Consider the following 25,365-nt stretch of genomic DNA (forward strand, 5'->3'; position numbering starts at 1 on the left):
CTAAACGTTCTAGGCGTTTATGTTGCGTTTTGTAGTGGCGCTTGATTGGTTTATGAAGAAATGTGAAAATTTCCGCGTAATTTTTTCAAATTTTTTTTTTTATTATTTTGCCCTTTTCCGCATTTCCCTATGTATAGCCTGTAGGATCATGGGATATATCCGGTCCTCCGAAGCGTAAAATTAACGTGAAAAAAGCAAACTAGAAGCGGTTTCCTTGCGTTCGTTGGGTTTTGAACGGCAAGAAAAAGCTGCATGCAACATTTTTTTTAATGCCGTATAAACGCGCAGCCGGATAAACGCACGCACCAAAGCCTGTGTGAACACTCTTATTGACTCCTACATGTAGAAAACTCTCAAGAAAAATGTTAACGCCCGTGTGAACAAGGCCTTAGTCCTTTCCCAGAAATATCCCTCAAATTACTTGCATTTTTTTTATACCTCAAACCCCCTCAGTTTCACTCCCCAGAACACGCAGTTTCAGCATCTATGTAAACGAGCTGCTGCTGAGACACACCACAGGAGAGAGCCGTAGAGCCGAGCACCGAGATGCTGAGAGGGTTTGCCCCATAATAGGGGGAAATTTAACTGGCTTGTTTAACTCTCAGCCAATACAAAAATGCAGGAAATGTATTTTTCTCACATTTTAATTTGTACATGCACACACTGGAAAATGTCTAAATGTGACTATAGAGTGAATTTTGCACAATAGGTGCCCTTCAGTGAAGCATACATGAACCTCTACTGGAACTTCCCATAGCCATAAGAGTTTACCTGCCAAAGATATTTTAACTGATTCAATTTGGAATCAGTCCCTGTCTTTTTTCGTTCTTTTATGTTCCTAATACAATTACAGGATGCTATTTTTATTATTAGCTTTCCAAGATTTTTCTTTGGACCCTTAGCTTTCGCTGACATGTTAACACCAGTTCTCGCTCTGTGAACAAAACCCAATGCACCTCTTTGCTGACCAGCTGCTCCCCGGTAGAGCGATGCCCTGCATACTAAAGACAGCACTAAAAAGAGCAGGGCTCCTGTGGCCTCCGCGGGTAGACGATTAGCCTCCAGTGTGGTTTTCACATGCAGGGACATTCTGCCAGAGATTCGTGGTTCCTTCTGTTTAAATCCCAAACTATGCACTCCCAATCCTAAAACACGCTGTCCTGTTCAGGCCCCAGCGTTGAGTGATTCCTCATTGTTGCGTCGGCCTCAGGGTTGATCCGAGACGGACATTGTGGCATTCTTTACCATCAAAAAGCTCATTCATGTCTCAGGTTACCTTCCCTACGGATATGAGCATTTGGTGTCATTTCAGAAGGAGTGGACACGGCGATAAGCTTGCAGCGTGATGATATTTGAGACAATGAACTGTTGAGGGTTGGCACTCTGTTTATATCCGTCATTAAGGGGGAATATGAGAAAATATCCGCTTATGAAAACGTGAGCGATTTTATGGGCCTGCTTAAACATTTCCACATGCTGACGTGAAAGCCACAGAAGACACGCCTCTGAAGCGGACCAAGACAAAATGTCCTTGAAGAGGTTAAAGGAAATATGGGGAAACACTTAAAGGAAATTCACTGCAGAAACCATCAGTGGCAAGAACGCCCCAGTAAACAGTCCGTAGCGACAAACAATACAAATCCGCAGACTTACATAAAAATTTCTAGGAAAATGTGCATGTATACGAGGAGTGTGTGTGTCTGTGTGTGTAACTTCCAGTGTATAATATTTCTAAAGACAATTTATTGGCAGTCATCACAACGCTTGCCTTACATCTATATACCGTACGTGTCCATATCGGCTCGACTGTAAGAAAAGGAGCAGAAGGTGTGGGAGTGCGCAGCCACATGGGTGTGTCTCAGGCTCAGAAGCCTCACGTCCTCCACCACTTCCTTCAGGCTGAGCCAGAAAGGTCCTTTAGCAGGCAGCCAGCATAGTTTGGTGGACCGCTTCCTCAAGCAAAAATAAACCCCCTAACATTTAGAAAATAAAAATAACTTGTCTTGGTATGTCCTTTTTATCTTCCGCTTCCACTATCTTGCCACTCGTTATCACAACGTGTTGAATGTGTTTAAAGCAGTGGATTCTTCTTTAAAATCAATAAGGAGACCTGTTTTTTTTTTTTTTTTTTCATTTTTAGATGAGTCTCCAGTGTGCATGTACAAACAAAAAATGAGGAAAAAAAATTGCTGGTCAGGATTTAAACAAGCCAATTTGATTTTTTTTCCCTATTGTGACCTCATATGAGGAAAAACCTCGCTCAGCTCTGCTGTTCCCGCAGGTATGGCTCCAATGAAATGGCGCATTTGGTGAAGAAATGAGTACAAGGAAGAAAAATAATGCATTACCTGAGGTGTATTTCAGCTGTATTATGGACAGACACAATACTGAACCTTTAAAATGTGTATATGCGGACAGACTATTGTACAAGTCCCTGTTAAACAAGCATGTTGATATAAAGCTGTTTACTTTGAACAAATGACTAATTTTCTACTACAGCAGCCCTGAGACAACACCTTATCACTGACCAATCAGAATGCAGAATTCTCCAGCACTGTGTGTCTGACATGTACATGAAGCAAAATGTAAACAAAGTGCCATCTTGCAGTCTGCAAGTGGAAATATAGAAGCAAAAAAGTAAAGAAAAAAATTCTACTTAAATATATGTATTGCCAGTAAATTTAATATTTTTTAAACTATCTGATCATAAATGTATTAGTTGGTCTATTTAAGTTCCTTATCAGCTTCACCTCATTATAAAGTCACTTTGTCAAATATGTTGCGAGCCGGACCTCTAACTACACTGCATTTCATTAATACATGTGGCCGAGAACCACCTACTTTGACAGAAAGAGACAATTCCAGTTTCCTAATGTGACCTCATATAAGAAGAGATCCTCCCCTAGCTTGTTGCTCAGCTCCACAAATCTCAATCCACACACTAAGACCTATATTATATAAGACTTGTAAAAAAAACAAAAAAATGGTAAAACATGGGACCTTTAAAGATTTCTGTGAATCTTCTTCACCCCAATGTGATGTTGGAAACTGGAGCCTGACGTGCAAACACAGGATCAAAAGCAAGACGCTGGAGACCACATGTGTGGACCCAATCAGACTGCAACATGCGAGACTGCACACCCTGTGGGTGGAACGTCTGACGCTGAAACTCTTGTGAATCATACGTGGTGGGCGAAAAAATGGATGAATGAGTTAATTGAAGTCATGGTCATTCTTAGCAGATGACGTCTTACACATAGTCTCAGGACTAAAGTTAATCAGTCATGAGGGGGGGGTGGGGTGGGGAGAGTATATCCAGGGAAAGTGTCCAACCATCGATGTAGCTAGGAGTTAAAGTTTCCTACTAAAAAACATTACCTTTAGATAAATATTGATTTAACTTTTTTTAGTTAACTTTTAACTAAAACAATAGTCTAACTTTTTGGTAATGATCAAATGGTGAAATTAGTATACATTAGTCTACATTAGACTATTACAGCAGTCTATAGACGTCTTTATCAGGTCTGCAGATGTCGAGTAACCTCTTTAAACATCTGCCTGCTATTCTATTTGCCTTTGCGTAAGGTTTAAACCAGAAGGCATCATGATAATCAATTATTTTATGCGTACAAGACCGTTCTATATGCTTCATGCACATTTAGAGCTTGCAGGAAGTCAAAACCGACTTCCATCAAAACAAGATCATTAATGACCAGCCAGCAGCTCCATTATCTCTTTCCAAGCTGAAGGATTTTTTCCTCTCAGCTCTTACCTAGCTTTCCCATGGCAATCTGAGCCTGGTACACAAACCTAGGCATTGTAAAAGTTCAGTCAGGTCAGTCAGTGTATGGACTCCTAGCTCTGTTTCACAAACACCCAGTAAAAAGATCCTTTTCACAGAGCAAGCAGGCTTTATCCCATCCGAGATATCCAATGGGTAAGGAAATATACAATGACGTCAAAAAAAGTTATCTGGAAATGCCGATACGGTACAATCTCTACTAGATAAGGGCGCGTTATTGTTAGCAAGCTGAACCATGTGAATGAACACATAAATATTGAATGAGAACTTAAAAGGGAGTCAAGACTGTAAACGGGCCCTCGGGTTCAATGTCACAGCCGAGAGATAACAACTTAAACCTATTAGATTTTTTACAATCTGAGCACGACTGGACGCTCGGCTGCATTTAATCTCCAAAGCAAACCTCAAAACTATTATTTATGACTTGAAGGTTTTCTGCATATTTGTCATAGTTAGAGGTAAAAACCTGCTGCAGAATAGGCTGACAGCCACAATATTATAATAATAATAGTCTGTAACCCACACAGCAATATGCTGGAAAGCGAAACCTACTATTGTCCAAGAAACTTTCCATCTTTCCCTAAAGCAGCCTGGTTAAAAATAATTAGAGGTTACACACGGCTTGCTTTCAAGTGTAGTTTATTTTTTTCTAAAATGAAAGCAAAACAAATAAAACTAGCATTAGACAGGCCAAAAATACTCTACGCACTGAACATTTGTTTATATGGCATGCTATGGGAAGGGGGAATTTATTACACTTGATTATACTTAGCATACTAGAGCACTAGACCATAAGCCATGTCAAAAGTGCATGCTTCATGTGTTACCAAAAACAACCAGATGCTGTCTTATTAAACTAACTTGTGGTGTTTAAAGATATGTGCAGCTTACCATATAGAACCGACCCTCCAGAATTTTCATGTATACATAAAATAAGACAGATAAATACAGTGCAGACAGATAGAAGTTAAATGAGACAGGGTGAAACATAAAGAGAGAGAATGGCAGAGAGAGAGAAGATTATTGATTATTATTATGATTATTGTTATTATTACTTTTGCTTTACTTCTTTTTTCCAATAATTCTCATGAGTGTCACTTCATCTTTGATTGAAGACCCAAATGTTTGTACCCATTTATTTTTATAAATGTATTTATTTATTATCATTCTATTTCATATGATTTTTTTCCCCTCTTTTTTTGATCCATCTACTTACTCACTCATCATCTATACCACTTTATCTTGTATACAGGGTTGCGGGGGGGGCTTGGAGCCTACCACAGAAGACTTAGGCCACGAGGTGGGGTAAACCCTGTATGGTGTGTCAATTCATTGCAGGGTACACACATATAAACACACTAATTCATATCTTACGATCAATTTGGGCACGCTACATAGTCTAATCTGCAGGGTCTTTGGACTGTAAAAGAAAACTGGAGCACCTGAAGAAAAAAATCAACCAAGCACAGGGGAAAAAATGCAAACTTGAACCTGGCTGGGAATTAAACCCGGGAACCCCGACAGTGCTAACCGGTAAACCACTGTGCCGCTTTGATCTATCTTTCTATTCTTCTTATTATTTTTCCTCTGACTTATTTCTAAGCTTTGGCAGTCTTGGTCTTGAAGACAAGAGATGAGACAGAATGAGAGAGAGAGAGAGAAAGAAAAAGTGCATTGCTGAAGATAAATTTGTGCACATTTATACAAATGTATGCAAAGTGCACAAAACTCAAGTGATCACCATCTTGCACTATATGAACTCTATTTTAAATAAAATGTCTGCTGTGTCACTGTCTTCTTTGCAGAATCCTCTGTTTGTTTGGGTCTTACTGACTCACTCATCGTCTATACCGCTTACAGGCTATACCTGTGTACAGAGTCACGGTGGGCCTATGTCTGGACAGGATGCCAATCCATCACAGAGCACACACATGCACACTTACACAATTAGCAGTTTGGGAACGCCTGCATGTTCTTGGACTGTGGGAGGAAACCGGAGTAGTCAAAGGAAACCCATCAAGGACGGATTGAACATGCAAACTCCATCCACACAGATTTCGAGGCGGGAATCGAACCCTGACCCTGGAGGCGCGAGGTGACAGTGCTAATCACTAAGCCACCATGCCACCAGTTTGTGTCTCTATGTATACTGTATAGTCTATTGGAAAGTTTTAGAACTATCCTCAAGATTTTGCACATTTAAAAAAATAATCCAGGCTTTTGTTTGCTTGTTTATTTGTTTGTTTTTGTATTTTAATGCACTTATTTAGGGATATACAAATGATGTAAAGTAAATACAGTTATCATCGTTTCCATTTAATGTATCCATTAAAACGATCTGTTGAGGACAAATACAAACTCCTTAAAACACTATGCAAAAGTAAACACACCCCAAAGCACACAACCTTCTGCTAAACACAAGGTTCGAATATAAATAAATAAATAAATAAATAAATATTTCCTTATTTTCAGGCATAAGAGCTGTTAGTTGATGACTGTGAGTGTGTGATCACTGATCAGTGGAGTGTGTGATTAAGCCTACCTGTGGTGTGTCCATGAAAATGCTCTGTCTGAACTTTCCCCTGCGCAGCTCCATCTCCAGAGCGGATCCGCGCGCCACGGTCGCTCTGCTCGACTGGTTTCGGCAAAACATGCTGAAGGTCTCAAACTAATAATAATTTTAAAAAAAACTTCCAGAACGTCACGTCGCGTCGCGAGTAAATACAGTGTTACTTTGTAGGGGTGAATTTCAAAAGAAAAGTATCAGTGTAAATAATGACGAAGGTGGTTCTCCGCTTCCCGAATCTCAGAGCGCCGTCTCAATCGCACGCGCGCGCGGGGTCTGATTAGATGACACTCCAAACAGAAGCGCAGTGAGCTCACAGACAGGCTGCGCCCTGCACGCGCCTTCCACTCCGCTCTCATTGAAGTGCGACCCCTGGTGGACACCTAGAATAAAGCAGCTTGACTGAAAGCCATGTGGAGCTACCACTTTACAGATTATATTAATTTTACGCTACTCTAGACCATTGTCAGTCATTTTTTCTTTGTTTTTTAATGTGCATGACTTTTTTGAGAAAAACATAGAATGGGAGAGAATGACACAAAACGAGAGAGAATGAGTCAGATAGAGACAAAGACAGACAGACAGACAGACAGACAGAGACATAAATTGATTAACAGAAAAAAGAGAGGAAAAATATAGAAAAATGAAAGACAGCAAGAGAGGGACAGAGAAAAGCAGAGAGAGATACCATATGCAAAATATAAATTCTGCATATATAGCATCACAGTGGCGTAGTGGTTATCACCATGGTCTTGCACCTCCAGGGTCACGTTTTCAATTCCTGCCTTGTTTCTGTGTGCATGGAGTTTTTGCCCGATGGTTGTGATGTTTCCCGTCAGGACGCTCTCTATGGTGCAGGAGTAGAAATTCCTTAGCACCTTGGAGGGCAGTCTAAAGTCTCTCAAGCGTCTGAGGTAGTAGAGACGCTGCCGGGCCTTTTTCACCACGGTATTGATGTGACAGGACCATGACAGGTCCTGTGTGATGTGAACACCGAGATATCGAAAGCTGTCCACTCTCTCCACTGGGCTGCTGTTGATGACTGGGGTCTGGTAGTTCCTCTCCTGCTTTGTACAAAAGTCCACAATCAGCTCCTTTGTCTTGCTGACGTTCAGGAGGAGATTGTTCCTCTGGCACCATTTCTCCAGATTTCCTATCTCCTCTAGGTAGGCCGACTCATAGATAATGGATGCATAGTAGTTGGACCCTTTGTTTTAACTTTTAACTTAAAACTAAAAAAACAAAAATGCTTAAAGTTTAATCTTTCTTGTGCATCTCTGAACCAATATTTAGTTGTATAACCATGGTTTCTGAGAACTGCTTCACATCTGTGACAATTGTACTACAATTGTGCCACAACTCCTCTGCATTTCTTGGTTTTGCCTCAGAAGCAGCATTTTTAATGTCAGGCCACAAGTTTTCTATTGGATTAGGGTCTTGGGATTGGGCTGGCCACTCCATAACGTCAATCTTGTTGGTCTGGAACCAAGACGCTGCTCACTTACTGGTGTTTGGGGTCGTTGTCTTGTTCAAACACCCATGGCATTTCCTCTTCGGCATAAGGCAACATGACCTGTACATGTACTTAAATTGATGCATGATCTCCGAAAAATGTAATAAATAGGCCCAACACCATAGTACAAGAAGCATCCCTATATCATGATACTTTTGCCTCCATGCTTCACTGCCTTGTGTACTGTGGCTTGAATTCAGTGTTTGGGGGTCGCCTGACAAACTGCGGACTCTAGACCCAAAAAGGACAATCTTGCTTTCATCAGTCTACAAAATATTTCATATATTATACATTTCTCTTTAGGCCAGTCAGTGTGTTCTTTGGTAAACTGTAACCTCTTCAGCACGTTTTTTTTTTTTTTTAACAATGGGACTTCTTGCTGTTAGCTTGGCTTTACACAGCCATCTTAATAGTAACAGTACTCACAGGTAACTTTAGGTGTTCTTTGATCATGCTGGAACTAATCATTGGCTAAGTCTTTGCCAATTTTGTTATTCTTCGATCCATTCAAATGGCAGTTTTCCATTTTTTCCCCACATCTTTCTGGTTATGATCTCCTTTTTAAAGCATTTGATATCATTTTAGCAGAGCAGCCTATCATTTTGTGCACTTCTTTGTATATTCTTTTCCATTTCTAATCAACTTTTGAATCAATGCACGCTGTTGTTCTGAATCAATGTTTTACTCTGATTTTCAGAGGGAAATGCACAGGCCAACCTTTTTCCGCATTTATCCTTAAATGAGGGGAACTTGTTTGACACCTGTTTTTCACAGAACAATTTACCTCTCCAATTGAACTCCACACTGCTATTATTTTGAACACATCCCATTTCAATTAATGATTAAATTACCAAGAATCAGGTGCATCCAATCATGACTGTTGGGTCTGTTGTTTTCTATTACTTCACTACATCTACAAGTAAAATATTTACCACAAAGAAATATAATTTCTCCCAAAAACAATATTATTTTGAACACAACTGTATGTATACCCTTTCTTCAAACCTTAAATAATTTCAACCATAACATCTGAATAAATCATGTTTATAAAGAAGTCTTGGATCCTTTACTGCAATAATATCTTAACAGCTTTTGATTCCTAAAAGGTCCCACATTTTACCATTTCTTCATTGTCTATAGTATTTTCAGGTTTTATTAAGGTTAAGAATCATTCGTCAGAAGAGGAAACAGCAAGGATGGAGTATTCCAGAGACCTCAAGCATCAACATCCTTGAACTGGCCCCAGTACTGGAATGCCGCTTTTATTAGATCCGGTTGTCCATCATCCCAGTGTGTGGCAGCACGTTAATGGCTCCTGCTGTAAAAAGAATTTCTTAATTTAAACAGATTAGGAAAGAAACCGCACCACCATGACAGACTTTTTACATAACAGTGAAAGTACTTCAACCAGCATTAAATCCTTAAAATAGACCTACTGCATTTAAAGTACCAGGTGCTTAGTCTGACAGATTCACAGACTGTTTCTGAATGTTTGAGAGCACCAGCTAGGTTTAGATGTTTAATTTTACTTATGGTGTCCTGCATTTCATATATGAATAGAAGAATATATTGCAATTTTGTTAAAATTGTTTAACAGCACTTTCATTAAATGCTCCAATGCCATTTTAAAACCCTTAAAAACTGCATTAAAATCAGTTTACTCAGAAATAAAAAGAAGGGGTTAATTTCTTTTTTTCTGGCCAGTTGGTCATTTTAGCTTAGTTACAGTACATCATTCTTGTTTTCTATCCTATTGCATGTTAGTGCAAACTTTTAGTATTTTTATTACTCCAGTTATATTTCAAATGAAAAGTTGTTTATAAGATCATGTGATATCCTAAGCATTAGTTTTATCGTTAAAACTACACATTAAAAAAAAAAAAAAAAAAAAAAGGTTTAGACTTAAAAAAATTTATCGCCATCCTAAAGAAGAATGTTGTCAGTGTCTAGAGTGTAAGATAACAAAACAAAGCTTTAAAAGATGTCACAAAAATCAAAAATATTTGACCATCACACTGTATAGTGGTGTACTAAAAATGTCAAAAATTTTATATATTCATTCGCCCTGAGAATTAAAATCATTTTAACTTCAAATCTCTAAATGTCACAATTAAAGATAACACTCAGGCACGAGATGGAAAAAGACTATTTAATTCATTTATGTACAAAGAATACAAAACTTCAATTGGAACATGAACCCAAGTGTAGAACTTCAGCGACATAATCAGAGTCTGAAGTCAGTTTTAACCTGTGGTAAAGAAAGAACAACTAGGTAATGTAGAATATATTAAATACAGACAACTCCAAAGTTTTTGGCACCCTTTAGGAGAATGGGCTATTTTAGATTATTTTGAGTTTTGTTCAATTTGCACAATCATAGCTTTTAGTGTAGTGAAACAGCGGTTACGATTATAAAATGAATTATCAGCTTTCATTAGAACTGAAGGTGGTGATTAACATGAACGCACCTTATAAGGAAGGAGATTCATGGAGAAGCAGTCCATGATCCCTTTCCACATGGGTCCAACCTTCTTAAAAAAATAAAGGTTTAGGGTAGGGTGTGTTCACTCTATACAAATTATAAGACATGCTAATGAATTTGGACCTACACTACTTAGAACAACAGGGGTTAGGAGTATATTATGTCTGCATAAACTTATTACTCATAACTGCTACTCAGTTTTGTTGCTAGGGTGCCAATAATTATGGAGTTTCCAAAATCACAGTTTGCCACAAAAGCAGGATAAAAATATAAATTGGTGAGAGAGTTAATAGACTAACTAAGGGTTTATTAACCATAAAAAGGAAGTATATTTTTAAATACATAAATTTTTGTAAAAGCACAGTATACTGCATGTTAACACATACATACATTTATAATTATTTATCTATAAAATCTTTATGTAGGTTTTAAAAATAAAAAATACCAGAATGAGCTTCATTTGTGATGCAATTTCTTTGCGGCAGCGTCTTTGCGACCTTGTTTCAAGCCCTGTAACAACAGTGTAATGTAAAGCAGTGCAATGAAAAAACATGAAAAGGATTTATCCTTATGCCATGATTTTTGCTTAGTTCCATAAATAGTAAATGTAGTCATTACTTACTAGGTAGTATCCTGTGTGGTACCCACTCATATACCAGGAGATCAGCATGCTACCTAGTGCCTCATCATCCTCCAACATGTCAGGACTAATCGGTGGTGGTGGTGGGATCATCTGGACCAGAGTTAAAAGTTTTATATTAATAACAGTTTTAACCTGATTAGTTCTGTACTAATAAGCTTTTAAGTATTTGTAGCTTTCACATGCCAATAGATTGAACAGTGAATCTTAGAAATGGGCAAAGACTAGTAGATTAATTCATCATCTGTCCACAACTTTTGATGGTGCCAAAGATTTAGGATAACATTTCGTAGAAACTGTACTTTGAATTTTAATCTTTTCCCAGGCAAGAAATATGCTATATAATATTCTCTCATGATGCACGCATTTAAGCTGTGATGTTTGGCAGGTTATGTTAATTAAATGAATTTAATTTGTCAAAATTCTCTCACAGAGCACACACTATACGCTTTTCTGGCCTTCCTTTTCTTAAAAATAACAATCTTATTGGTTCTTCCATAGAATTTTTAGCAATTGCAACTGTAAAAAACAAAACTAAAGTTATGTATGTAATATGAGGACGTATCATAACTTTAAAACTTTTATTTATACGTAGGGAACATATCACATATATGTTTTTTCCCACGTAAATTATAAAGAAACTAGAACCAACAGAATAGCCTATGCTTAAATAAAGAACAAAAATGATTCTATTCCTTAACTAGCATCACTAGGCTCTCACATGCCAGAATGCTTATCCAAAACGCAACTGTCCTACTACACCATTCGCTTTGTATTTGGTGAGCTAGTCATGACTACTCATTAGTATGCAGCAAAGGAATAATTTCTAAATTGTTAAGAGACAGTCCATTCCCTTTATCATCCAGAATGTGTGCAGCTGTGCTGAACAGTCGCTCAATGTCAGCGAGGAATGGACATGTAAGGTAATTCTGTAAAGGAAACCGCTCTTTATTTCTCTCTGCATTATTATTTTTGTGATAATGGTTTTATCTTTTTACTCTCTGCAGAGCAAAGCTCGAGATTCTTGATTGTTTCTGCTATAGGTGGTTAAGTTAGGGTCAACTTGCAACGTTTGGCAGCTGACTTTTTATACTTAAATTATTCACTGTGTTATTCTTAAGTGCCAAATATAGTTAAGTCTGTTACAGCTTTTGGTAGACGTTCCTCCAATGTGTTTTTACTTTAGAAAAACATTTTGAATATTGCAAATTTGACATCATTTAAACAGAATCGGTAATATTTCCAAACTGGGGATGGCATGTTAATGTGGCGACTTTTCTAATATATTCTGCGTCATCACAATAATATCGGTGCATGTGATTGGCCAGCTGATAGACAACCGATTATTAGATAAACCAACTGAAACTTGGGATTATCGGCTGATTGTGAGCGGTAGCTGGTTGTTTGGACCACCCCTACATATGGAGCATGTGATAGGCTTGTTAAACAAAACCTGCTGGTAATCCCTAGCTAGGTGTTAGACACATAATTGACCACTCTGCGTAATCCCTAGAAAACTGTGTCTCACCGGTGGACCTGGAGGCATCATCGGGGACCAGCCGGGAAAAGCAGGTCCAGGGCCTCCTCCTCTTCTGCTGTCAGGCTGGAGAGTACACAACAGGATCAGAAACATGATTGGTGTTAGCTACAGTTTTATACAATCATGGGCTTTAGTGCTTATTGCATTCTAGACATAATAGAATAGACAAGGATTCTAGAATCATTATCCTAAACATTCCCCTAACATCAAAAGGTCTAACTATTGAAGTATACACAAAATGTTTCTCATATTTATTTACTCACCATTCTTAAGTGAGAGCCAGGAGGAGGAACAGGAGGAAAGCCAGGGGCCCACATAGGAGGTACCACTGGAGCTCTGCCTTTAGCTTTGGGTTTCTGTTGATTAGACTGATGTGGAGTAGAAGACTGTTCACTCTCCTCTGTAGAAGACTCCACCTCCTTCCCCTGCAATTTATTCAGCATTAAAATGTAGACCTTTATATTTCAATTTCAATTATACACTGTACATAAAAGAAATGATAAACAAATCACATCGTACATCAACCATCTTTTGTGGCTCTCCATCCGCTTCTGCAGCATCCTGGAGAAGGTCACTCAGATTCTGTTCCTCCTCGTTCCCGTAGTCGTTATAATATACGACGCAGGTGCCCTTCTCGTGGTCAACTGAGGAAATTGTAGCTGCGTACAAGTTTCCATCTGCAGACCAGTATGCCAAACAGGCATCACCAACTTTCCACTGTAAAAGATTATTTCAATTATCATCACTTGATCACAGATCACATTACATGTCAGGTGTTAGTGTTTATATGAATGTGAAAATGCTGCCATGTGACCTTTCAGGGAACTTGTAGCCAAATTGTGCTACAAGTTCCCTGGTGCTATTTTGAGCATTTAGACAAAGATATAAAATAGAAACTGTAATGCTGTGGAATACACACACTGTGCGCTCCCAGATTTGTGGAAACAAAAGAACCACATATGGGAGTGATAGTCAGGGTCTACATGTCTACATTTTGATCATGTAATGCATTTTTGCTAAGAATACACGGATGTTTTTATGTTGGCGTGTTTAAACAACTGAATGTAATAGTAGTAAAGAATGAACTAGGATTAAAGCAGAAGGAAAGAAAAAGTATTGAGCCTCCTCATTGCTCCATATTTTACTTCCAAAGATCCAAAATTTATTGCATTTTTTTATGAACGTAGTTTTGAGGAATAGTTCTCCAGGCTTCCCTAAGGAGTTTGTATTTCTAATTTTCAGTTCAGTCCCTGTACCAGGCGAATGTTTATTTTCTTCAGTTTGTTAAGCCACACAGTAACCTATGAATCAAGCATTGGAAAACATCCAACTTAAGGCATAAACCAGTGAGAAATAGGTGCAAATGGTGACAGATAATCACGTCTGGCGAAGATGTATGCTGAGTGATTGGAACAAACAAGAGAGGAAATAAAGATGCTGCTTGTTACATAAACAAACAATTTATTATTGTAAACCTTTAGGTACTTTGCAGGCTGTCACAGTAATGTAATCTACAATGTTTAATTTAATTTAATATGAAGAAATAGGAGCTGGCTCAATTTTGCACCATACTGTACATTAATACAAATGTCTTGACCGTGTGATTTACCTCTCCGTCAGGAGACGTGTTAGATTTCTTTCTGCCCTTGCTCTTTTTGTTGTTTTTTCGTTTATTGCCAGGTTTCCCTTTGGCATGTGGCGCCATAGCGTCTTCTCCTTTCAGCGCATTCTATAAAGAGGAAGAAAACATGAGGGGTTTTGGAAAACTGGTGTTAAACATTCTGAAAAAGTAAACGAAATGGGTTTGTAAAGTGACGTTATATTTTCTACAAAGACACAATTACCTTAAAAGATGCCACGGCTTTATCGTAAGCTTTTATCAGGGCTGTGTCATCCCAAATGTCAGAGTCATCACTCTGTGCAAAAAAAACAAGAATTATACAGGAGGTTATAGGAAGTCTCATGAACACAATTAAGCAATAATTTAGACGAATAACACCAGGTGTGTTAAAACAAGTGAGAAGGACGACTTAGTGTGTGCTTACAAAAAAAGAGCATTAAAACATATAAATGGGGTTTTGTGAAAAAAAAAAAAAAAAAGCTATTTTGCAATGTTAATTTCCACAGTGCATTGAGAGTTATGGGACACACTGTAGAATTTATACACTTTAATTATAATAACAGCTTACTTTAGCCAGGTCAGTTAAATAACAGATGTAAATACGTAACTATAAAGATAGAAAATGCATTCTCTTTTTATATAAACTATAAAACACTCTAGTTTCATTTAAAAACACTAAACCCATGTCACTTAGCTAGCAGCTAGCAAAACTAGCTACCAAAACAAATCTAACTTACCCAAGCTAACTATGTTAAACAGGTGTAAATAGGTTTATCAGGCACTTACCTGTCCAGTCCCGCGACAAAACACAACATCACCTGTTCCATTGGCCATGAGAAGAAGCCAGCACCACACTAAACACACTGCGAAATATTTCCCAAACGCTCCTGGCAGCGTGCGCACTGATGGGCCGGATGTTAATGACGTCAAAAAGATGCGACTCTGTTAGCTTGACTGGCTGCTTGGCAACCCGAGCGCGATAAACTCAGATAGAATCATGTTAAACACGGCTTTAAGCTCGTTTGGTGCTCAGGTTGTGTTGGCGACGTCCAGCGATGAGAATCATCCGCCGGAAAACATGGTTGACGGGTGAGTTTATGCTTAAGAAGTTGTTTTCCCTTTTAAAACACGATAAGATTCAACATTATGCTGTGAGGTAACTTCTATTTGCTTCCATCGCAGAAACATGGAGACGTTCTGGCTATCGACGGGAATGTTTCCTCAAGAGGTCATCATCAGATTCCCGGATAACATGAAAATATCGGTGATATCCGTGCACAGTTTTAATGGTCGGTATAGAAGTGATAGTTAAAATCTTCGTTGCAGTGCATTATACTGAGGTATAGGAGTTAACAGAACATTACATAAAGTCTTAAATTGTCGTTCCAGTGAAACGATTAAGAATTGAGAAGAGCACACAAGCAGAGACTGAGAAATTTGAACTCATAGCAGAGAGAGGTATGTACATTTATTTATTTATTTACAATTTATATACAAACCATCCAGCAAAGCTGAGCTGTTTGCATCTTTGCAAAAGGAGTGGTTTAAAGTTGCCCCACAGCATTGTGAAAAACGTTTGGAGAGCATGCCAAAACACATGAAAGCTGTAATTGCAATTCGGGGTTGTTACACGCAATACTGATTTCTTAATGTTATTTAGCTAAAGCATTTACACCATTTTATTATTATTATTATTATTTTTTTTACAAATGATTAGCATTTTGTTTTATTTGAGTTATTAAAGCTCTGCAAATGCTGCATCTTGGGTCATTTCTTTTAAATATGCACTCTAAAAAACAACAGTTCTATTTTTGAATTCAGAAGAAACATTGCGCTAAATTCCCACCAAGACATGCGCCTGAAAAAGACATAAGAAACTAATTATTTTGCAGTGGTCTCCTATTGTTTTTCACAGCTATATACACACACAGTGTATATGTGATGTGTGTGTCATGAAAAAGTATTTGTCCAGAATTTTTAATTCATTGCATATTTGTCACATTTAAATGATTGTGATCATCATGCTCGAAAAACCTCCAATGTGGCTGAATTAAAACAATTCCGCATAGAAGAGTGGGGCAAAATTCCCCCACAGCAATGTAAAAGACTCATTGCCAAGGGTGGCACAACCAGTTATTAGATTTAGGGGACAATTACTTTTTCACATAGGGCCAGGTACGTTTGGGTAGCGTTTTTCCCTTAAAGAAATAATCGAAAAACTCCATTTTGTTTTTACTCTGGTTATCTTTATGCAATTTACATTTTTTTTTATCTGTATGATTTAGGTAAATATGAAATAAAATAAATGATCCAAAATAACAAAAGCAGGCTTCTGAAGAAAAAGTCAGAACTCAAATTTATTGTTCATAGAGGGTCTAATTCTCTTCCGTACAAAATAACTACATATCAGTCTTAATCTGTTTAATGACATACTAACATAATTCTTATTTAGACTTCGAACAAACGGATGAAAGTCTACAAATCAATGAAATATCAGTAAGTTGAGTTTTTACATTACTGTTTCGCCATGCCTATGAAAGATGAACTGTATTATAATCTATGACCTGTGTGTTTTGCAGCTTGACGGCTCGAACGCAACACATCTGCGCTTTCTCATCCTCTCTGGATACGATCATTTTGTCTCAGTTCACAAAGTGGGGATACAGGCATAAGAATGACTAATGAATCAACAGGATTTGGAAAGTATGATTTTTTTTTATCATGTACAGTAACAATTATCCTTAATAAATCCATCACACTGTATTGTGTTCAAAATTGAACTGTCATGAACATCTGACGGACATTTCTTGCAGACTGCTCGCTACAGAACTTGATAAGCAGACTCTTAATATTAGTCTTGTAATTATTGTAGTGAAGAACCCCACCTCTTATGAAGTTGAAAAGCAGCACAAAAATTACTCTTTATTTATTCTAGTTAGCTTATTATACATGATATAATTTTTTACTTAATGAATTTCTTCATAATCACAGAAGAACCCAAGGAAATTGAGAGATACTCCGTAGCCTCACATCCTGAAGACACCAAAGCGAGTCTTCTGTGTGGGGGCGTTAAGAGCAGCGCTCAGACTAAGTCCTAGGACGAGGCGGGTGTCAGCAGGGTCAATGATTCCATCATCCCATAGTCTGATTGCAGGAAACAAGGAACACCAGATTAAAAACACTTAATCTTACAAGAGGATTGCATTATGGAACATTACTACAGAAAATGTTATCTAAATCACCGGACATGGTCTGTATAGAGTAGGTCAGAGTACAGTATCAGATTATTATTATTATCAGTTTTATTATTATTGTTCATGTTAGTTTCAAAGCACAAAGCACAACTTTATTGTGGTTTGTAGAGTGGGGACAGTCAAAAAGGCTTCTGGATAAATTTGAAAAACTGCCATCCTGCACTAAATTTCCGAAACACACACACACTTGACATCCCACAACTTTGAGCCTCCGCTCTCAAACCATTCAAGAACCAAAGCACTGGCACCTATGGTTCCTCGGTTATACATAAAAGTAGCCCAGGAATGCTGCTGGATTTAAAGTGAAAGCTGGATACATAGTCCCTTGCCTCAACTCACACACACACTGTGGAATCACAGGCAGTATAAAAAGCTATATCTAGGATGGAATTGTACCTTATTATTAAAATTACTACTGCCACTACGACTACAGTAGATATTAGCTGTACATAGGTATTTAAAAGATGAGAGCTGAACTATGTGATAAAGGGCTAATAATTATGTGATGATAAACTGAAACAGGTAGTTTTTCACCTGCACTATTGTTCAGTATGTGACAGATTACCTGGCACTGGAATAATATGGATTTCCCTCCTCCTCAAATCGTCTGATAATGGGCTCCTTCAAAGCAGTCTCCTGTTCTGCTGTGAACTAGAGGGACAGGTGCCAAATATGAGCTCTATATAACCCCAAAAATTCAAGGCGCTAACAAGTTGAATGAAGATGATTGACCAGCGTGCTACATTCAAACAGGTCTTCCGTATTTTAAGGCTAATTACAAAGCTATTGCTGAGACGAAACTAGACGAAAGCTTAAGGGAGCTACTTACTTCTTTCCCTTCCCTGGCTTTCTGATCCTTACTAATGGTGGCCAGAACATTTGCGGCTTGCTCTCCACCCATGACGGAGATGCGTGCGTTCGGCCACATGTACAGGAACCGGGGACTGTGGAAGATGGGTAAAATAGGCATGAAATTAAACAAGAGGAGAAATAGCCAATGATTGCATAATGTCTTTATATTGCTTTTATACAACCATTCTACAAACACCATTTATTATAAAAAAAAAATTAAGATTTGTTTGTTTATTTAACCAGTTACTTTGCTTCTTCCCCACATTTCCTTCATTGACTGGCAGAGCTGGTGACCAACAGTTTTCAAGCAAAAGTTAGTGTAATTAATAAAAAAAAAAAAAGTAGTTTTAAATTCTTACAGGTACCATGTAGCTAAAAAGTCAGAATAAACTATGGAGGTGGTTTATTTATTCTGCTTAGAAGTCCATATAACTTCCAGTTCTTGGATTGGAATCCCAAATAGCATTAAAGGTAAAGCTAGTGCGCTATGGAGTACAGTCTCTTTTCCATACATCAGGTAGTGTCTTAATTGGGGTTCAGAGTGGCATTTAAGATTCAGCCTTGTACCTAGTCCTGCTGACTCGCCCCTATGCTAAACTGGACTTCTTGTTTATTTAAAGAATTTCTGTTATATTGAACTTTCAGCTGCATAACACACATGTCATGTCATATCTCTAAATGTTATCACCCAAATGAGGATGGGTTCCCTGTTGAGTCTGGTTCCTCTCAAGGTTTCTTCCTATTGCCATCTCAGGGAGTTTTTCCTTGCCACTGTCACCGTCACCCTTGGCTTGCTCATCAGAGACATTTTATTCATCATGCATTCATCTCATTATTATCTAGACATATTTTTCTCATACATACACAATTTATTATAATTTTATTTTTTTATTGAAAAAAACCAATTTCTTTTATTTTTATGAAGCTGCTCGGAGACAATGACCATTGTTAAAAGCGCTATATAAATAAAATTTAATTGAAAATTTTAATAGTCCCAATATTTATTAAACAAGCAAGTAAAATGAAGCACCTGTAGGCTCTTCCACACATGCCATAGTTTCCAGCGCCGTAGGATCCCCCAATGATTACAGTGATCTTGGGCACATTAGCACAAGCCACGGCAGTCACCATCTTCGCACCGTCCTTAGCAATGCCACCTGCCTCGTACTCTCTCCCAACCATAAACCCTATAACAGATAAAATGCATGGCTGGGCTTACTTTTAGTCTGTATGCTGTCAGTTGTCCATATTTAATTATTGGTTAAAAATAGTCTAGAAAAGCCACAAAAAGTGCAGCTCTGCTTGCTGTAGTTTAAACTTGCCTGTAATGTTCTGAAGAAAGAGTAGAGGAATGTTCCTCTGACAGCACAGCTCAATAAAATGAGTTGCCTGTAAAGAGAAATGCTAGATAACTATACACATTCATAAATCCACTGAAAAAATGCTTAGACTAAAGATTCTACCTCTAAAGTGCCTGGTATCAACTACAGGAGGACAATTTAATCCTGCTTAATGAATTGCTTCTTACAGTTTTTTAAGAATGCCAAGTTCTATAAATATAAATTATTTACAAGAAATCTAATAAAGCAGCCCTTTCCAATGATAGACTAGTGTTGCTTGACATGTGTATACATATTGGAAGCCAAAAGGCTTTTACATTTAAGACGAATAAAAACAACTAAATACAGTGTCTAGTATTTACTTAAACTTTCTAATTAAATGTTATTTATACATTATATACAAAGAACTGTTACATCAGTAACAAATTAATTGTTTTAAAACAATTTAAATAAATAAAAGATTGACAACTAAAGCCAATAGATTTACAGAGATACCTGAATGTGTAGGAGTAACTTACTTTCTTAGCTGATTCTGAGAACAGGACTCCGTTATTGCCAATAATGCCGACTGGATAACCGAATATCCGTGCGAAGCCTAGATACAACCAACAGCACTAAGAATAAGTATGTAATCCAGACCCATATTCAGCTGTGCAGTACTGAAACGTAGAGCTTCATTTACAACAGACTTAAAATTTGAAATCTATGCACCTGTTACCAGTGTATCTCCATAGAAGGCCTTGAATTCGTCGAATTTACTGCCATCAACTACACGGGCAATCACCTGCAAATTAAATATGGCCGTCAAATCTCTACATTAATTGTGTTTTTTGCAACTTTTCTCAAATGTAACAGACAAGCAGTTGTAATAAAAAATTGTTTTTATTGTCTTTTAAGTAACATGATGTTGGCTGGTTCCAACAGGATGTATTCTGAAAGGAAATATACCAGATATGCCCATGAAATTAAATTTGTTTATTTGGGTAAGTGAGCTGGAAGGTTAAACCGAAACTTGTGATAAAATTGCATACTACACACAATCACTGACGAACACCTTTTGCCACATCCTGACCTTGCTCCAAGCTATTTTCACATTTGGGCCATTAAACGAGTTTGTGGGAGGCAGTTCGAGTTTCAGATGTGATGCAGGCAGTCTGATCATGGCTCCGGCATACTGAGGAAGCTTTCTATCTTGATGTTTTCCAAAAACTAGTGAAATGCTGGTATAAGAGCATTGTGTAGCAGGGGATTATATGGAGAAATAGTAGTAGGTTTTACACTCATAACTACACTTTTTTATTCTCCGAAATCAAAATTTCCAGTTTGACTTAAACAAACACTCTTAATAAATCTAAGATCATAAGTATTTTTCCAATTTCGGTCATGTAAAAACTATATACATATTTTTTTTATTTGTAGTGAATTCATAAATCTCATGGTTGAATTACATCACCTCCCTGATTAAAATACATCCAGATTGTGTTGAGCTTTTTTTTTTTTTTTAAACCGTGAAAACAAAATGTACCTCTTTTACATCAAAATTTCGTTTCAAGTTCTCTCCCACAATGCCATAGAGCTCATCAGCTGGGAACAATGGAGCCTCGGGAGGTTCGACAGTAACCTGAAAAGACAGAACAAAGATGAAACTCATGACTCTCTTTCACTCATTTACTCTCTGTACCGCTTATCCTGTATAGGGGCATGAGGAGCCTGAAGCCTATCCCAGTGGACTCTTAAGCACTTACACATATTTACACACACTCACACTAACTCAAGACTGACTTCAATAAGTAATTATAATTTAAAAACTGCAAGCTATAAACTCCAGTAACACACTTACATCCAGTTTCTTCTGGTAGTTCAGGCTGCGCACTGCTTTCCGAGCCAGGTGAAGAGCATGTTCATCACTCAAGGCGTAGTGATCAGTTACACCAGATTGTCTGAAAGAACAGGGGATTAATTACAGAAGTTTCCTTTAAATCATGAACAAATAAAGGAAGAAAATAGACATTTTATTAAATATTTAAAAAGTATGGCATTAAAAAAATTAGGTCAACCTGCAGTGAAGGTCAGCACCTCCAAGGTCTTCAGCAGAGACTTCCTCACCTGTAGCAGCTTTGACCTACAACACACACACACACACAAACATTTATCTGACTCTACAGTGAAACCCACACTGGAGGCAGGTTAAACTACAGGACTTTAAAACTAAACACACCAGTGGAGGTCCTCCAAGAAAAATGGTTCCTTGTTTGCGCACAATGATACTTTCATCTGCCATGGCGGGGACATAGGCGCCCCCTGCTGTACATGAACCCATCACTACAGCAATCTGCAACAGAAGAGTGCAATCAGTTACTATGATTATTAAAGTCAAATGACAGATTAAAAAAATAGATAACAGACAGACATAAAACATATAAATGTGGAATGTTTCACTCTTCTTCCATTTGCGCCATGCGAGTGTCTATGTAAATGAGCTACTGCTGAGCCACAGCCTGCCCAGAAAAATGAGGTCACAATAAGGGAAAAAAATATATATATAACTGGCCTGTTTGAGCCCTGGCCAATACAACAATGCAAAAAGAAAAGAGGGACTGTTTCTCACATTTTTTTGTGTACACGTGCGCGCACACAGAAGAGCCATCTGAATGTCTTATAATGACTAAAAAGTGAATTTCGCACAGCCATTAAACAAATAACCAACTGGTTGTAACCAAACTGTTAAATATTTTTACTTTTGCTTGAGATACATAAGCAACATAGACACATTAGAATGATGTGTAGTATGCTGTCTGATACTTGGTGTTTATTTCTTTGACATACACATTTACTATTCTACTTGTAGATCATTTTGTAAATTGTTTCTATCAACTAACTAAAAACAACTGTAATGTTCAACTATTAGGATGAATATTCTATCACAGTGGAAGTGTTCAAGCTTAAAATTATAAGCAATCCACATTCAGTAATATGGATTGCAAAACAAAACAACAGTCTGTTCCATTAAATCTGTACCTGTGCAATGCCCTCTGAGGACAAGCGTGCCTGGTTGTAAAAGATGCGTCCAAAATGCTCCCTATCAGGAAACACGTCAGCCTGGCGTGGTAAGTTGGCCCCTCCAGAGTCCACTGGAAAGAAAAAGGAGTTTCCATACCTCAACAACATAACCAGGCATTACAGAGACGGAATGAAAACAGTGACCCATTGTTTACTTGTGAGACATCGACTAACGTTTAAGACTCTGTAGACTTATCAACTATGTCATACTGACAAACCACCAATAATGTCTCCAAAAAAATTAAAAACCTTGTTCTTGTATGCAACTTAATTTTAATGAACCTGTAAACATACTGTTTCACGTTTAAACTGTTTCACGTTTAAGTCACCATCCTGACTTTGCTCCAAGCAATTTTCACATGCTTGGGCCATTAAAGAAGTTCCTGGGAGGCCAGCATTTCATATATGAAGCACGCATTCCAATCATGATTCCAGTGTATGGAGAAAAGTTTCTAACTTTATGGTATCCAAGCACTAGGATAAGCCCATTAGTGTAGCAGGAGATTATATAGAGGTATGATAAAGGGAGTTTTTACTTTCATAACTGTGTTCTGTTATTCTGCAAAATAAAAAGTCCCGGTCTGACTCTCCTGAACACCCATTATACTGTGTTTATTAATTAAATAAATGTTTTGATCCATGTTTTAACATTAAAATCATTAGACATTTCATGTATTTTTCTTTGACATACACTCACTCTAACTCACTTATCTTCTGTACTGCTTTATCCTGTATTCAGGGTTGCGGGGATCTGGAGCCTATCCCAGAAGGCTTAGAGCACGAGGCAGGCAACACCCTGGACAGGGTGCCAATCCATCGCAGGGCACACACACTCATACACCCATTCACACACTACGGACAATGGTTTGGGAACGCCAATTAGCCTAACCTGCATATCTTTGGACTGTGAAAGGAAACCGGAGAACCCAGAGGAAACCCACCAAGCACAGGAAAAACATGCAAACTCCATGCACACAGAGACGTGAATCGGACCCTAGAGGTGCAGGGCGACAGTGCTAACCACTACACCACCGTGCCACCCTTGAGATACAATATAAGCCAAATAAATTTTAAAGACAGAAGTTGGCATTTATTTCATTCTGAAAAAAGCACCAATTGTTCCAGGGATGGACTGCAGATCCTATTAAAATAAAAGGATTGCTGTAGGTAGATAGATAGATAGATAGATAGATAGATGCATAGATTTCTAACTCACCCAGGTATATACATGGCAAGTGGTTTTGCTGTGCAATTTCCTGCGCACGAAGGTGCTTTTTTACAGTAACTGGATAATAGGTTCCTCCTTTGACAGTGGCATCGTTTGCCACTATCATACACTCCACGCTGCAAAAATAAGCCAGGTAAAATCGCTTCTTATTCCTATTCTCTGCAAAGTGATATAATTAAAAAGGATGGATTTACTACATGGATAAAGAACTCTTACCCGGACACCCTGCCAATGCCGGTGATAATTCCTCCAGCAGGTACCTCCTCATTACCGTACAACTCAAACGCAGCAAACTGGGACAGCTCCAGAAATGGAGAGCTGCACATCCAAAATAAAACAAGTGTCAAAACGAAAATAGTGAAATGAAAACACTGATTACAGTAAAATATTTGGAGACGTGTCTTGGTTATACCCCGGGTCCAGTAGCTTGTCAATGCGCTCTCGAGGTAAGAGCTTTCCTCTGGATGTGTGCAGTTTCCTAGCTCTCTCTCCTCCACCTGCAGATATGAAATATTGTGTAAACACTATGGTCTTCTAAGGTCATCCTGTCAAATGCACGTTTATATAAATATATTTATTATAAGAATTTACTTACCAAGCTTTATAGTCTCAGCTCTGTCTTTCAGCTCCTTGACCAAAGCTTCCATACGTTCATAGTTTTCCTGTTGAGAAAGTTAAATATATCACGTTTTAATATCCTGACAGTTATAACATATTTACAACTTAGCTAGTTAATACACTGTTTACAGTTTATTATAACAGCTATAAGCTTAATTAACCTCTTTATTTACTTCATTGTATTATAAGTTATTTGTTTGTAAACGCTTTAATTCATGTTAGCATGAAAACCACTGGTTAAATCCCAAACAACTTCCCACCGCCTCTATACGTAACCTATATATGGTATAATGTACTGTTTTCCCACCCTAGCTAGTGCACTACAGATTCAACACATCGCCATTTGACATCGAGCCACAATAAGAGATAACGTCCAAGGACGTTCTTGTCGCCGAATAAGGCTCACTGATGTCGGGCACAAGCTGTAACTCGAGCCCGAGGCTTCTACTTTGGCCTACCTGATACACGGGAGACTGTGTGTCTGGCTGGGAGCCCAATGTCGCCACTTTCTCTGCATGGTAAAGTCTGCATATGGCGCTTCTGCCACGAAGAAAGGCCACAGCCGGTCTAAAAGTCTGCAGTATCATATTTTTAGCATTAAGTTATAATATTAAAAACTACCGCTACTGTGTGTTGGTGTTAATGCATTCCGTTCAAGTGAGTGAGTGGTGAAACCCCGCCCCCCGCACTCCAGCCAATTGAAATCGTTATAAGAGAAAAAAATGACATCATGAGGTGTTCGATTGACAGAACGCTGGAAAGCCGCATTTTGAAACATTTTAAATATTTATTTTTATAAAATGTTTTCATACGCAATTAACAGTAGTGTTTTTAAGGTATAGATATGTT

The 25,365-nt window shown here is 38.0% G+C and overlaps 4 protein-coding genes across 7 annotated transcripts in view; 1 reads left to right on the top strand and 3 right to left on the bottom strand.

Moving 5' to 3' along the window:
* The window catches only part of rtkna (rhotekin a), a 67,525-nt gene extending 60,907 nt beyond the window's left edge, over positions 1-6,618 (bottom strand). For all 3 annotated transcript variants that reach the window (XM_053481181.1, XM_053481184.1, XM_053481185.1), the window contains exon 1: positions 6,345-6,618. In XM_053481181.1, coding sequence (XP_053337156.1) covers positions 6,345-6,455 — 111 coding nt within the window. In that variant the 5' untranslated portion in view covers positions 6,456-6,618. The remainder of the gene's footprint in view (positions 1-6,344) is intronic.
* A 3,398-nt stretch (positions 6,619-10,016) lies between these two features.
* smn1 (survival of motor neuron 1, telomeric) lies at positions 10,017-15,070 on the bottom strand. Of its 2 annotated transcripts, none has more exons than XM_053481211.1 (9): positions 14,951-15,070; positions 14,388-14,459; positions 14,153-14,272; positions 13,063-13,260; positions 12,807-12,968; positions 12,532-12,606; positions 10,986-11,096; positions 10,809-10,873; positions 10,017-10,129 (listed from the first exon to the last, which is right to left on the bottom strand). In XM_053481211.1, exons 1-8 carry the CDS (start codon positions 14,996-14,998, stop codon positions 10,820-10,822), a joined length of 840 nt encoding a protein of 279 aa, XP_053337186.1. In that variant the 5' UTR covers positions 14,999-15,070; the 3' UTR covers positions 10,017-10,129; positions 10,809-10,819. The 2 variants fall into 2 exon arrangements, with proteins under 2 accessions (XP_053337186.1, XP_053337187.1); XM_053481212.1 differs by lacking the exon at positions 10,017-10,129 and adding an exon at positions 10,194-10,409.
* hspb11 (heat shock protein, alpha-crystallin-related, b11) lies at positions 14,994-16,879 on the top strand. The gene is given in 6 exon segments (XM_053481213.1): positions 14,994-15,139; positions 15,142-15,253; positions 15,347-15,453; positions 15,554-15,622; positions 16,617-16,660; positions 16,744-16,879. Coding segments are annotated over 6 exon segments (495 nt in total). The 5' UTR covers positions 14,994-15,069; the 3' UTR covers positions 16,837-16,879.
* On the bottom strand, positions 16,495-25,182 carry mccc2 (methylcrotonyl-CoA carboxylase subunit 2). Its single transcript, XM_053481210.1, has 17 exons — positions 24,975-25,182; positions 24,494-24,560; positions 24,311-24,395; positions 24,115-24,216; positions 23,887-24,014; positions 22,629-22,741; positions 21,829-21,942; positions 21,668-21,732; positions 21,451-21,550; positions 21,136-21,231; positions 20,322-20,394; positions 20,129-20,205; positions 19,593-19,659; positions 19,301-19,457; positions 18,248-18,362; positions 17,984-18,069; positions 16,495-17,308 (listed from the first exon to the last, which is right to left on the bottom strand). The coding sequence occupies exons 1-17, from the start codon at positions 25,101-25,103 to the stop codon at positions 17,191-17,193; spliced, it is 1,692 nt and encodes a 563-aa protein (XP_053337185.1). The 5' UTR covers positions 25,104-25,182; the 3' UTR covers positions 16,495-17,190.
* Between the last annotated feature and the right edge of the window lie 183 nt (positions 25,183-25,365).

Source organism: Clarias gariepinus, chromosome 21, assembly GCF_024256425.1.
Source record: "Clarias gariepinus isolate MV-2021 ecotype Netherlands chromosome 21, CGAR_prim_01v2, whole genome shotgun sequence".
Lineage (NCBI taxonomy): Eukaryota > Metazoa > Chordata > Actinopteri > Siluriformes > Clariidae > Clarias > Clarias gariepinus.